Raw genomic sequence first — 15,752 nt, 5'->3', positions numbered from 1 at the left:
TTGTATAATTGTGCCTGAAGATGCCTGAATGGGCGAAAACGTTTTCAATTTGTAGCTCATGTATATAAAAAACTTAATGACCATATAATATGTCATTATTTTACATTGATTTGTCATTTGACTGAGTAACAAATATTATATTGTGTTTATCTATGTTAATTGACAATCTGAATATTTCCAACATGCTTTCTAAGTTAGATTAAAATTGCACGTTTCTTGTTTATGTTAGTTAATTAGTTAGGATAGAATTAATTATGATACTTAATCAGTCATTTAAAGTTTGTGTGACTGCAACCTGTGTATATTTTTGTGTGGCTTTACTTTGTTTATAGAGTTTTTTTCTCTCTCTCTTTATTTCTTGTGTAGCTTTACTTTGTATATAATATTTTTTTCTGTTTATTTCTATTATTGTATTTGTATTCCTGGTGTCGTGGAAGAGAAGGCCTGATTGCCTTAACTACACCAGAATAAATAAATAAATAAATAAATAAATAAATAAATAAATGAATAAATTAACAAATAAATAAATAAATAAATAAAATAAATAAATAACCACAGCTAAATATGATTTTTCTCCTTTGTCAGTAGTACTAAGAAAACACAACTCTGAACATAACAGTCGCAGTGCATTTTGGAACATGTCTACTTCTTTGTAGATGCAGTCCAATCAAAGTGAATCGACTTCCCAACATTACTTTGATGTCATTGAACGAGTGTCTCTATTTTGTTTCTCATCTGTGTAACAGACACAAGTAGGTCAAAAAATTGTAAGAAAGGAAAGAATTCTCGTAAGCGTGTCTCGGCCTTCCAAGTGCTCTGGAGACCTCAGACTGTCAGGGCTAATTTGTTTTACGTCCTAGATGTATCAGATAATTACTTCTATCACATACGCTATAAAATTGCATCTATTTGCTGCATGTCAGCTGACGGAACTGACGTTTTTCATCTGAGCTTGCAACATAACCTAGCAAACGACATGTCACTCCGCTGATGTGCTTCAATTTTATTTCCCCGATATTAACACATCTGATCTCGAAGTTTCTTCTTGGTCGTCTCAGAGCGCCTGCAGTTTAGGACGTATTCTGGCGTCTCTCTTTTATGCAGCAAAGTAACGAGCGAAAATAAAGATAGTAAGAAATTCGTACGTGGCAAAGTAATTAACACATTAAAGGATATCCTTTAGGTATATTTTTTGAAAAGTAATTCAAGAAAAGAAACAGCAAATGGTAGCATAAGGCCCGTAACACACTTAAAGAGATTTCGCCAGCGAGAAATGTGTTGCGAGAAAATTCAAAGATTGATAACATGGATTCAAGGACGTCCATACACTGGAAGAGATTCTCGCTCGAGGCAAAAACCTCGCGCGAGTTTCTCGCTGGAATCGGTAGCTCAGCGAATTTTCTTGACACATTTATCAAAGATGTTTGACTTCATACTCTTTATGACGATTGAATGTAGAAAAATATATCACAGGTGGCGATGAATTGTATTGTTTTTATTTGAAAATGAGGAAAGATGGCTGATAATTGCAGTCAGAAACTTATCGAACTTGTACCGTATCACCCGTCGTAGGCCTATTTATATGATGCACGGGATGCAAACTATAAAAACACGAAACTTAAAGAAGAAATCTGGAGACAAATATCAGATTATCTGAAAATAAATAGGGCTATATTTTATTTTGATGAGATTTAATAGTATTGATTAAACATTTCAAATAATGTATCTATATGTCTTAACAGATTACATAATTTTAATCAGAACATAGCAAAGAATCCTCTATCATATCATGAATGGCAAAAAACTGAGGTCTATTCAACCTGAAATAACGCCTAAACGTATCATCATTCAAATCGAAACCAGTGTCCAAAACTCGCCCTTATTTTCGTGAGATACAATGTGATTTTCAGATATTTCTGACTTTAATTTTAGGCCTACTTTTTCTTTTCATTAACAAAATATGTTCATGTAACTCCATTTCCTCATCATCTGAATACTCAGATTCAACATAGCGTTCGTACGTAATTTGTAAAGTGCGACAATATACGTAAATACATAACCTATAATATTTTCCCCAACGAGTGATTACTATAATCAGATAAATGCTTTCTGCATGAAGGCAGTGCATAGATGATCATAGCGAGAACTCGCCAAGTGTGTGGAGGAAGGCTCTTCGCCTCTTTCTCGCAACACATTTCTCGCTAGCGAAAACTCTTCAAGTGTGTTACGGGCCTAATTCTCGCATGTTGAATGAACAGAATTGCCGACGAACCCGAATCAGTGTTGCCAGAACAACGGAATTTCCGCCAGAACTAGCGGATTGCGATCTTAATCTAGCTGGGATATTTTCTATCTAGCGGATAGCGGATTTCCTAGCTGTTTTCAGTTTAATTTTAGCTTTATGCTGGCGGTTTTACATTTCACTATCGAAGAGCAATTTTTTTAACATTGTCATACTTGTGCACAGTATAAGAAGACAGGTAAAAAAATATCTTCGGCAATTGGTACTGATGAATTTCAGCATGCTGTTCTAAAGTGATTTTAAGGTTTAGAAATATCAAAATGGCTCCTCTATTTTTTTTTATTTTAGTAGGTTATTTTACGACGTTTCATCAACATTTTAGATTATTTAGCGTCTGTATGAGATGAAAGTGATAATGCCGGTGAAATGAGTCCGGGGTCCAGCATCGAAAGTTACCCAGCATTTGCTCGTATTGAGTTGAAGGAAAATCCCGAAAAAAAAACTTCAACCAGGTAACTTGCCGCGACCGGGAATCGAACCCGGGCCACCTGATTTCGCGGCCAGACGCGCTAACCGTACTCCACAGGTGTGGATTGGCTCCTCTATTACATACTAAAAGATTCCATTGCTCGCCACTAGGAGCGCTGATATATACTATTGTTGTCATCACTCATCACTTATTGAATGCCCTAGTACAATGCCGATTCCTCCATGATGGCCATGAGGATGATCCTACAGTTTAATTTCGTGTCTTTGAGGATAGAAAACATTTTAATTACAGATTTTGATTTTTAATGCGTCCCGACGTAATAATTTTCTTCAAACTTTCACTTTCTGTCGTGAGTTGTCGCCACTGCACATCTCAGATCTTAGAAATACTTTCCGAGGAACCATCCAAATATCTTACAGCAAATGTTTTTTTTTCTAGCAGTGAAGTTATGGACAGGGGAGGGTGCGGAGAGCGGGATATGGCTTAACTTTAACCGTGTTTGAGGATGTGAACGTGCATCCTAATACTACGGCCCTTCTTCCTGGATGGTGGAGACCCTGTCAGAGACTACAATACGAATTTTCAAGTACCCTTGCAGCCTCCTTAAATGCAGTTCATTGGTCATTTAAAAAAACAGAATAAACGAAATAATAAATAATTTGAAATGATATGATATAAAAAATAAAATGAATAAAAACCAAAATTACATGAAAATAAATAAAATAAGCTAGGCCTATAATAAAACACAAGAATTAACAGGACTTTCAGGTGACAGGAGCCGAAAGAATATCTGAAGTTGTATTTGATCATTTAGAAGAATTTAACTGTAGTAAGAGATTAATTGCGTATGATCTATTATTATTATTATTATTATTATTATTATTATTATTATTTTCTGCCTTGGTCATCAGTCATCAATCTCATCCTACATACAAAAAATACAGGGTGTTTCCGAGGTGATGTTACAAACTTTCAGGGATGATGGCGAAGGGCACATGTATCAATTTGAGATAAGGAACCCTGGTCCGGAAATGACCGAGTCGAAAGTTACAAGCAAAAATAGTTCTGTGGAAATTAAATAATTTTATTCCTCTGTACACATTATTTAAGTGTATTTATCTGTACATCTTACGCATACTGTATTCATCTGACGTTTACGTTGTCTACCTACAGTATTCCATTCAGTGCGCTGTCTGAGGGATGGGGACAGGAAACTACACTAAAGCAATGCAGATAGCGTAATGTGTAACGGACATGGTCGGTTCTGATATGCACGTCTGTAGACAGCAGTGTATGTGTACAAGTTGCAGTGTCCAGTCGATCAGTCCTAGTGAAATGGAGGAGTACACGAGAGCGGACCTGATTTTCGAATATGGATGAGCCAATGGGAACAGTAGACAAGCTCACATAATGTATCGATACAAGTACCCACTAGGAGACATCCGGCCCATAACATTTTTCCACGACTGTTCCAGAGGTTAAGGGAAGGAGGGCACGTGGTGCCAAATTACAATTCCATTTCCACACAACTATTTTTGCTTATAACTTTCGACTTAGTAATTTCCGGACCATGGTTCCCGATCTCAAATTGATACATGTGCCCTTCGCAATCATCCCTGAAAGTTTGTAACACCACCTCGGAAACACCCTGTATAACGAGTCGCCACCGCCCTAATATACTGTTCTATAGTCTACACTCCATCTGTTAGCATAACCGTAAAGCACTAATAGATTTATAGAGTTAACAACGAAATAACGTCAAATATTTGCAAAAAGGACACAAAATTTCGAGAAGCAGTACTGTTCATGAAAGACTAGCGATCATGTTTCTGTTTCTGGCAACTGCATTCATACGTTTACACTGTTTTTATTGAAGACGTAGAAATAGCTGATTTCAAGGAAATTTTCAATTGTTTTTCTTGGAGTTAATTTTTCCAGATAAAATTTATGTACCATATCCGAACCACGTTCTGATTCGTACAGCTCGTCACTCCCCATTCCTGTTTTCCACGTCGGTTTCCGTCTTTCCCTCTAGAAAGATATCAGTAATGAATCAGTTTTCCTTTTACTTCATTTCCCTACACGCGAGTTTCTGAAAATGTGTTCCTTGGAACCGGAAACCCAGAGTTCCGCGAACAAATCCTAGGGGTTCCACGAGTCCAAATAGTTTCTAAATTTTATTTTATACTCGGACAACAGCACTATAAAATGCATATAAGAATCACGAAAATAGGAATCAATAATACTAATCTTCACTAATAATAATAATAATAATAATAATAATAATAATAATAAAATCCACAAACGATTAGGGAAAATACGGGAATTTTACTTGAAGCAAGAAAAGAGATAGGTTTGGAAGTAAATCCCGAAAAGATAAAGTATATGATTATGTCTCGTGACCAGAATATTCTACGAAATGGAAATATAAAAATTGGAAATTTATCCTCTGAAGAGGTGGAAAAATTCAAATACCTGGGAGCAACAATAACAAATGAGCCTTTTCAGACCAGAAGTGGTGTAAGTCAGAATTGGGTAATGAGGTTTAAAGTAAAAATTCTGTGAAATACAGCGCAAAGTAGCCATTAATATGTCCTTCGTGCTATCCACTGACTACTAATAGTTTAAATAAACTGAATATTAATTGCTAGTTTGCGCTGTATTTTACAGAATGTTTACTTTAACCCTCATTACCCATTTTTTACTTAGGCCACTTCTGCTCTGAACGGCTCAAATGTAAATGACACTCGGGAGGAAATTAAACGCAGAATAAATATGGGAAATGCCTGTTATCATTCGGTTGAGAAGCATTTATCATCCAGTCTGCTATCAAAAAATTTGAAAGTTAGAGTTTATAAAACAGTTATATTACCGGTTGTTCTGTATGGTTGTGAAACTTGGACTCTCACTTTGAGATAGGAACATAGGTGTTTGAGAATAAGGTGCTTAGGAAAATATTTGGGGCTAAGAGGGATGAAGTTACAGGAGAATGGAGAAAGTTACACAACACAGAACTGCACGCATTGTATTCTTCACCTGACATAATTAGGAACATTAAATCCAGACGTTTGAGATGGGCAGGGCATGTAGCACGTATGGGCGAATCCAGAAATGCATATAGAGTGTTAGTTGGGAGGCCGGCGGGAAAAAGACCTTTGGGGAGACCGAGACGTAGATGGGAGGATAATATTAAAATGGATTTGAGGGAGGTGGGATATGATGGTAGAGACTGGATTGATCTTGCTCAGGATAGGGACCAATGGCGGGCTTATGTGAGGGCGGCAATGAACCTCCGGGTTCCTTAAAAGCCAGTAAGTAATAATAATAATAATAATAATAATAATAATAATAATCTTAATATTATTGTGGTAGTGTCTTGATTGCAAAAATTATAACATACAACAAAATTGGTTATTTCAAATACGTATGCAAATAACATTAAATAGCACCCACTTTCCTTTGTTCACGAATTCCACATAATCACAGAAGCTTTAATACATCATCAATCGTTGGCGATCACTTCGGATTTCGTGCCTCGTGGTGAGAACTCTGATTCGGCCATCTTCGTGTATCTTCGACATCCGTCGCTCAACCTCTTAAGAAGGCGCAGGGCCGCGGCGACTTCAGATCTGCGCGAACCATGACGACTATCGCGATACTGCTGCTCCTGGTGGCTGCTGCCTCAACCTCGCCTTCACCCGGTAATCATACCTGTTTTACATTGTTTTGAGTGTGGGTATAAAACATGTGAACATCTTCACTTCACTTCTGCTGCTGTTTGCATTTCCATAGCAACCCTGTCAAATGTAATCTTTGGTTTTCCAACATTCAGTGTGAGCTTGTTTCTCGAAAAGGTGATTATCGCAAGAACCGCCTATTCTAGAATAATAATTAAATTGTCCTGTGCAACCTTCTGAAATAGATTACGGAGATCTATAAAATTTTATTGAGACTTTTATTCCTTATTTAATAACTGGCTGATAGCATAGATTTACATTTTGGTTTAAGGTATAATATTTTGATGTTCTCTGTATGTACAAAATGATTCAGTTTAAGCATACAAAACTGAAACAGGAAATAGAAGATGCTATACGGAACATTCTGATATAGATAAAAGCTGAAAAATGTCTATCGCTATTATCGCTTATAGTTTTCTCTATTATCTACATTTATTGACACTTATTATTTACATTTATTTACATTTAAATTATCTATATATAATTTGAACTGGTAATGGAAATTACGGGAAAACGGCTGAACGGATTTTAATAAATGACCCCTCATTTTGAAGCTTGGAACTCAAACTTTTCAAAAAAATAGTTTTCAGTGAAATGTCAATTTTTAAACATAATTTTCCTATTTTCCAAAATCCATCTGTCGTCAGTTTTGAGAACTAGCTAATTGCATTTCAGAATAAAACAAAGCACACACTACAGTAAACAATATTACACGAAGGCCATGATCTGCAAGAATGTTGACATATTTAGAGCTCAAATTAAATTGGTTATTAAAAACGTAACTTACTAAAAATAATTTACATGTTCGATTCTGTGGTGTGTAATTTTTTTTGGGTACAGCTGTGTATTGGAAATTAAAAACTACAAAACTTAAGGTGGTTTGATGACATTATTACCATTAGAAATTAAATAGTATTGTAGTTAATGCCATGATGGGACTATTTTTCATTAATTATACATATTAATGCTATATTGATGATATAAAAGAGAAACGTTTTGGGGTTATATAAGTAGATGTAGAGAATAACTTAAATTAGATTTTGATTTCTGTATTTTACTGAGTGGCGGCTATATAGTATGTATAGTATATGTTACTGAAAGATATAAAACTTACATAAGATAATAATATTATTAAAAATCAAATATTTTTATAGTTATTCATCAAGTGGGGTTGGGTCTTTTTCATATATTTAATGGCGGTGTGGTGTAGATATTTATATGCGTGGTTCTCTTCAGTATTGGCTCGAGAGAATCTTTCATTATTATGGAAGCAAATAACTTTCAGAATGTCTGGTATTCTTCATTGAAAATAAATCTGAAAAATGTTTATTTGAACGTCTAATGAACTTAGTTTGCAGCATTTTCTGCACAAGCCGCTAGTATTTATATAATTTACAAATCTCAGTTAACAATGTGCCATTTTGTACCTAACAACAGTTGCTCTTAATAACGGCTCATCGTTTAATATTAACATTTCGTCTGTTTACAAGCAAAACACATTAAGTCAAAAATATTACTTCTGAGAAAAAGGCGTATGCAGGGTGATTCAAGAGAATTTACCGTCCCTCATGGAGCTTATTTCCGAAAACACTGAGCAGAAAAAAGTCATATAAATATTTGTCCTAATCTCAGTATTTTCAGAGTTACACTTATTTGAAATTGTTTGTAAAATACCATTATTGTTGAGTTTTAAGGATAAAAGAATATTACAGATAAAGAATGATCTATTCAGGAGTATCATTTCTTTAATTAACTAATTTGAAGCTAAAAATGTGTTGTGAATTCCATAATTGCTTCGTACAGATTTTTTTTTAACTACAAAATTACATTTTCTTATGCATTTGTCACACAATTGTTACAAATCACGCCAGTCTTGTAAATTCTTTAAGACTGTACATTAGGCTGCATAATTAGACTGTAAAGAATCAAGTTCCTAAAGTCGTATGATTTGTAACAATTTTTATGCTAAGTGCGTAAAAATGATGTAATTTTTAGTTAAAAATTGAAAAAAAAAATCTGTACAAAGCAATTAACAACACATTTTTAGCTTCAGAACACTAACCAATTAAAGAAACGACACTTCTGAGTAGTTCATTCTCTATTTATAATATTGTTTTACCCTTAAAACTAAAGAAAAAGGGTATTTTACAGACAACTTCAAATTAGTGTAACTTTGAAAATATTGAGATTAGGACAGATGCTTATATGACATTTTCTGCTCAGAATGTCTTCGAAAATAAGCTCCATAAGTGACGTTAAATTCTCGTGGATAACCCTGTATAAAGTACATAATGTATGTGAATAAACTTTGAATTGGAAAATAAAAAACACATAAAGAAGAAAACTTACTAAAAATAATATTTTGAGGGTTCTGTTTTGTCAAGAACTTTCAAACGCCTTTTTCTCAGAAGTAATACTTTTGACATATTTATTATGAAAAGCTTTTCTTCAACGGAAATCACATTGAGCTTTTCCTATGATGTTAATGAACAAGCTCCCATACCTCGAAATATATTAATTTTAGGACCCATGCTTATTGAACTTTTTTTTCTTGTTTTTATAAATACTATCACCTCTCAAAATATGAAATGCTTTTTAACACACTGTATAATTTCCATCACCTACAGTATAAACTAAATCGTTCGTTACACACTGTGTCCCATAAACCTTTGGAACACTCCTATAACTAGCGTTTCAGTTTATCTAAAACTAGTTAAACACTTATATTACAGCCTACCATTTGGAGTAGATACAGAGTGTTACATAATTTCATAGCAACACAAAAATTGTTCTTAAATGGTACACTCTACATTTCGTTCCATAAATTTGTTGCACTCCTCATCCTGATTCAAATGATATTAACATAAAGTACCATAGCTTTGTATTCAGGTCATTAGCAAAACAAAACCGTTTTTTAAGTTACATATTAAGCTACAGTATGTCATGGAAAAATATCTTCAAAAAGGTAAAGTTCAACACAAATATTAGGTATACAATGAAGTTTCTAAGATAATAAAAACAAGTATTTTTGTAGAATTTGACCGTTTGTTATTAAAATATGCTTCAACATATTTTCAAGTAATGAATCTGTGGATATAATCGAGATAGTTACAGACTGTATCTTGAACGTTATCCAGAAAGAAGACACCTCCTAAAAATGCTTTCGTCAGACTTGGACAAAAACTTGGTCGTGGTAAAGAATTGTCATATAATACACAACCAGGACATAAGAAGAAAGTGACATGATAATTCGGTAGTAGTGTTGCCGTATGTTAATCAAAACCCACAGGCATCCATAGAGGATATTCCAAAGGAATCGAGTATATCCAAAAGTTTAGTATATCGAATTTTGAAACAGCATACATTACATCCATTCAAGTTTAATTTAGCATAGTACATATTATGACATATGTTTGTATTTTACTTTTGAAGTAATTGTTAAAATAGATGATGCTGCCAATTTCCTATCTCAAGTTTTATAAACAGGTGAAACAAGATTTTATAACAATGAAGTACTGAATCGCCATAATTCATGATACTGGGCTGTAGAAATTCCCAAGTGCGAGAAACGATTTATCAAAAAGTGTGGAGTACTGCTATATGGTGTGGGATTTTAGATGAACGCTTGTTAGGTCTATATTTTCATCGAGGAACTCTTAACGGCGCCCATAGACAATTTTCTTCGCAATTCTCTAGTTCACTTCTTAACAGAACTACCTCTTCAAGATAGACTTCAAATATTCTTTCAACAGGATGGTGTACCAGCACGCTAGGCAGACATTATTTGTGAATATCTGGACAAGGACTTCCCATAAAGATGAATTGGAACCAACGGACCAATAAGATGGCCAGCAAGCTCTCCAGACATCACACCATTAGATTTCTTTTTATGGGGACACTTAAAATCGGAGGTCTACGATGCATGACCAGAAAATACAGTGGATATGCAAAACATGGTTTTGGACGCATACAGACTTATTCCTTCCCAAGTACTGCGTAATGCCACAAGGGTGCACAGAGAAAAAAGAAATTGAAAAATGTATTGCATAAGAGGGGAAGCAATTTGAATATTTGCGTTGAAATTTACGTTTTCAAAGATATTGTCATGAAATATCTAAAAATTTACACGTGGTCTTTAAATTTTTCTGTTTTATTAATGACATGAATACGAAACTAAGGTATTTAATGCTTATATCATTTGAATCAGGATGAAGAATGTAACAAAATATCCAATTAAAAACTTAACTTTGTGTTACTACGAATATAATATATAACACACCGTATAATGGTCACTCCAAACTCTGTAGCGTATATAGAAACTATATTTTAGATACATTGAAATACGCTAATTTTCGGAGTTAGAACATTCTGTATTCAAAGACGACAAACTCAGAGAAAGTTTGTAGTTTCTACCTACCTTCATGTACATTGAAACACTGGTTCACTTTGTAAGATGCTTGTCTTCGAGTAGGCCTACACTTGACTTGAACGGACTTAGTCGACAACCCTATTTATATCGATGTTTTCGTCCATTATCGCTATTCAAGCCATTATAGGAATAGACCTGATGTAACCGTGAAAACATATGCATTCGCAAAATGACAGTTCAGTGTTTCGTTAATAATGTTCAGTTGTTTCAATTTGGTTACTTGGCAACGTTTATCTTAAGAATACGTTAAACCGATACTATGCAAGTTATTAAAGATAAAACTTACAAGAGTAAATATATATACAGTATACCATTCGCTAAATAACAGTTGAGTGTCTCGATATTTGCATTCAATTGTATCAGTTTGGTTGCTTGGCAACATTTCTTTCGAGATATATTAAACCAACCTACTAAAGCTATTAGAAATAGATTTTGATAGAAGTAAAATCACAGTTTACTATATACAGTCACGAAGCTTGAGTTTTGAGGGTGCTAGAAACAATAGACTGTGACGGTACTATTTTGCATTGCCTGTAATGAGCCGATATTAGCGATCCTAGTGGTGAGCAACTATCTAATGTTTGCATATTTACTACGTATTGACCTTCGTGACTGTATATACTAGACTGTGGTCAAATTTCATGTCATTCGCAAAATAATAGCCTAGTGTCTCGATATTTGTATTCAGTTGTTTCAATTTGGTTGGCAACGTTTGTTTCGAGATAATATAAACCAAAGCTATTCAAGCTATTATAAATATAGCTTAAAATAATGAAAGGAAAACAACATGTCATTCACAAAATAACCAATTTGGTTGCTTGGCAATGTTAGTTTCGAGGTAATATATTAAACCACGGCTATTTAAGCTATTAGAAATAGACCTTACATTGAGCTATTGGAAATCAATTTAATGTCGCTATAACTGTATTCAGCTGTTTTAATTTGGTTGCTTGGCAACGTTTATTTCGAACCAAAGCTATCATTCATTTATTAACAGGAAGAATGCTGAACCTTCTCGCTTACGTGAGTCCTTCAGACCTCTTGCCAAGGAAGCGAGTTAGCATAGGCTTCAAACTTGGTTCCCTCCCAGTCTCCATTCTTGCTGTTGTCACTCTCAAGTCATACCATATGCTCTACCTGCAAGGTTCGGCAACATCGACCCCTCTCTCCTGGGCCAGTGCTGGCTAACCCCACTCCGTTTTGGAAGTCGCCGGTTCGAGTCCAGTCCGATGTTTCATGGATCGTTGCTGCAGGACAGAGGCTGCCTGTAGTCTCAGGGCCGTGCTAACAAGTGAATGCCGTCATGCGTACCTGATCTAACGTCACAGTGATGCAACAGCGTGCGAGCGACGGAATTAGAAATGGTTCTTTATTTAACGATGATTTTAAACTACTCACACTTTTCATACCCGAGAGACGGACTTAAAATCCCGAAGAGTTTCAAACCCCATGAGGGTTTCGCTCCGGAGGCAGGGGTTCATATCCCGAGAAAGTTTCATGTCGGAGCACAGGTTCAAATACTGGGAGAGTTTAATATCGTAGGCAAGGGTTCGAATCACGCAAGAGTTCCATATTGGAGGCATGGGTTCAAATAACGAGAGAGTTTCACGTAGAAAGCATGGACTTAAATCCCAGAAGAGTTCTACGTTGGAGACATAGGTTCAAGTTACAGTTTCACTCCGAGGAATTGGTTAGAATCTCGGGAAAGTTTCACATCGGAGGTACGGGTTCAAATCCCGTGAGAGTTTAACTTCGGAGGCAGGAGTTCAAATCCCGAGAGAATATCACATCGAGGGAATGGATTTGAACTTCGGGAGAGTTTCATATCGGAGGCAAGAGTTCAAAATCCGGAAGAGTTTCATATCGGGATATGGATTCAAATGCCGGAAGAGTTTTACATCGGAGGCACGAGTTCAAATATTGGAATAGTTTCGTATCGGTGGCATGGGTTCAAATACCGGAAAATGTTACTTCGGGGGAACGGGTTCAAATCTCGGGAGAGTTTCATATCGGAGATACGGGTTCAAATCTCGGTAAAGCCCAAGTGGATTTTGTGGTGAACGTACCTATTGACGCAGCTTCTTGCAGAATATTTTATTTTGTCTTTCCATTTCTCCATTTTCCACATGAATATAATGCAATGTAGTTTTACCTCATACAAGTGCACCATGGGCAACGTGAAATATGGCAAAGTGAACTATAATTTCGGAGGGTTGTTGCGAGAAGTGGACGTTTGTGATAATTTTTTTTTTAAATTATGATTTATTTAACGACGCTTGCAACTGCAGAGGTTATATCAGCGTCGCCGGTGTGACGGAATTTTGTCCCGCAGGAGTTCTTTTACATGCCAGTAAATCTACTGACATGAGCCTGTCGCAATTAAGTACACTTAAATGCCATCGGCCTGGGCCGAGATCGAACCCTCAATCTCGAGTATAGAAGGCCAGCGCTATTCCGACTACGCTACCGAGGCCGACGTTTGTGATTAAATGATAGTGTCGGTAATATTTCCCGTTTTACAATAATGGGAGTCATGGAGATGACAGGGATAACATGGGATGAGAGGTCAGAAGGAAGGAAAGCCAATGAAAAGATGGCAAGATCAATTTTAGAGGAGGCGGAACGTGTCAAAAGGCCTAAAACTTGAGGAAGATGAAGAAGATTAATGGATAGATAATACACACTAATCAGAATTAGGCTTTCTTTCCCTCTCCATTGCATATATTGCTGATTAGCTATATATTACACTAATCAGACTTAAAATGCATACAAACAAATTGTTCTTCCTCTGACACATATCGTCAAGTGAGATGTACTGCCTGATAATGTATGTACACTAGTGGCAAAAAAAAAAAAAAAAAGCGGACCGACCCTTGTAGCTGATTTCAGAGCCTTGTTCACTCCAGAGCACGATAGACTGGCAACTAAGACTTTCGTGGTTCGAATCCTGCCTGGGAAGGAAACTTTTTTTTTGTTCCTTATTCAAATTTACTCTCAATACTTTTCGATTGCAGCGATATTGTACTACTTAATTAACTTGTTATTCCCAGAACATGAATTTTACCAGCAATCGAAAAGTATTGGGAACAAATATGAATAAGGAACAAAAAAAAGTTTTCTTCCCAGGCAGAATTCGAACCACGAAAGTCTTAGTTACCAGTCTATCGTGCTCTGGAGTGAACAAGACTTTGAAATCAGCTACAAGGGTCGGTCCGGTTTTTTTTGCCACTACTGTACATATCAGTCATAATCTCATTCAGAAGCAGGGGCGGCTCGTCCATAAGAGCTGCGGAGCTGCAGCACTCCCTGCTTTGACAGGAAAATAAAAATAATTTTAATTTTTAGAATAATTTTTATAGCTTGTCATAAGTAAATTGCTTTATATATCATCTGGCCGGGAATATGTACTATTATCTGATGCATAATGTTTTTGCGCATCGACTGTATTGGAATTGACACTGCATTCAAAGTCGTCCTGGGATCTGCAGGGTGGTCAGCTCATAGAGAGTGTGTCTTGCTTGGTCAGGGGGTAGAGAGGTGAAGGGAAGCAGAGGGAAACTGCCGCTGTTTAAAACCCATATTTCGCTGCAGTGGCTTGCAGAGCCAGGCTACAAGGGAAGATCTTTCCTTCCCTCCCACACCGCTATTGTAATGCTGCGTCAAATGGATTCTCTATTCCCTTGAAACTTAATGACAAAATTTTTATTTTCTCTTCACATACTTATTGTTGTAGAATCTTATCGAGTTAATATAACCGAAATTAATAACCTCTTTTGCGTTATTATTATATATCCAGCCTCCTTAAATCAAAATGTTTGCGCGAGTAGAATCCTTTTGATATAGCATGTAAAATACGAAAGAGACTTCTTTTCCAGTTTTAGAAAATTGTTGATCATCAGTATATGTCCGAGTGTTGCTTTGGTGTGACGTCTTAGTACCGTAACTTAACCAGTGCAAATGTGCAAGCATGAGTGCGTGTGAATTACAGAATATTAATTTTTCTCAACTTTCCCTTGCGGAGAAGATTGAAGTAAAATTTGCATATACCAAAATCTACTGCAGCGCCCCCAATCCACAAGTTCACGAGCCAACACTGTTCAGAAGTATATTTAGATGTGTTCAAAGAAATTGTTACGAAATCTGACAAACTTTCCCAAAGAGGAAAGTGGTTTATCAATTTTGAAATTTGTTCTAGATACATATTTCTGCGTTTCAAAATGTGTTTATAACGTACAATACATGTTTTAAACAATTAAGGAACTCAAAGAGGAGTCATAAGGATTGATTGAGAACTGTATTGCAACAGTTCAGTAACTCGTGGCGGTCTACATAATTTTAAAAAGTGACTTTACTTTCAAATGTTTGAACAATGATAGAGACAAAGGAAAAATGGTCGTGCCCCAGGCGGGGTTTGTACTCATGACTGAGCTTCTTTGCGTCTCCAAGGTCATGCCTGAAAGCATTTGTTTTCACAGCTGGCTACTTTTTTCCTCTAATGTTACGTAGACTCGATAATCTGTTAGCCAGGACGCACTTTATACTTGCATCACATTATAATCTAACCTCAGTCAAATATTATTGTCTCTCTCGAATGTGCTCTGTTTGGATCTATATGGCAATAAATCTTAACATAGCTTGGCTTTTTATCATTGTACGAAGTATAGAGAACGTATTTTTGATTTAAAGACATTGATTTCGATACATTTTACAAAAATACGTCATATTTTAAGTGTCATGTTGTCTGTCTATTTTTTCCTTAGGTTGTACGTACTGGACGGAAAATCAATTGCAAAATAAAATTGGTTGCTGTACTTACTGGTTTTAAAGGAATCCGGAGGTTCATTGCCGCCCTCA

At 35.8% G+C, this 15,752-nt stretch overlaps 2 protein-coding genes across 4 annotated transcripts in view; both read left to right on the top strand.

The window, feature by feature from the left end:
• The window catches only part of CaBP1 (Protein disulfide-isomerase A6 homolog CaBP1), a 386,104-nt gene that overhangs the window by 348,275 nt on the left and 22,077 nt on the right, over positions 1-15,752 (top strand). The gene's annotated exons all lie outside the window — the stretch shown is intronic.
• LOC138707148 (uncharacterized) overlaps positions 6,276-15,752 on the top strand; it is a 49,770-nt gene continuing 40,293 nt past the window's right edge. For all 3 annotated transcript variants that reach the window (XM_069836655.1, XM_069836611.1, XM_069836590.1), the window contains exon 1: positions 6,276-6,433. In XM_069836655.1, coding sequence (XP_069692756.1) covers positions 6,373-6,433 — 61 coding nt within the window. In that variant the 5' untranslated portion in view covers positions 6,276-6,372. The remainder of the gene's footprint in view (positions 6,434-15,752) is intronic.

Source organism: Periplaneta americana, chromosome 1 (assembly GCF_040183065.1).
Source record: "Periplaneta americana isolate PAMFEO1 chromosome 1, P.americana_PAMFEO1_priV1, whole genome shotgun sequence".
NCBI classification, from domain to species: domain Eukaryota; kingdom Metazoa; phylum Arthropoda; class Insecta; order Blattodea; family Blattidae; genus Periplaneta; species Periplaneta americana.
The sequence above is the reverse complement of the archived record's forward strand: the minus strand, read 5'-3'. Positions and strand labels throughout refer to the sequence as shown.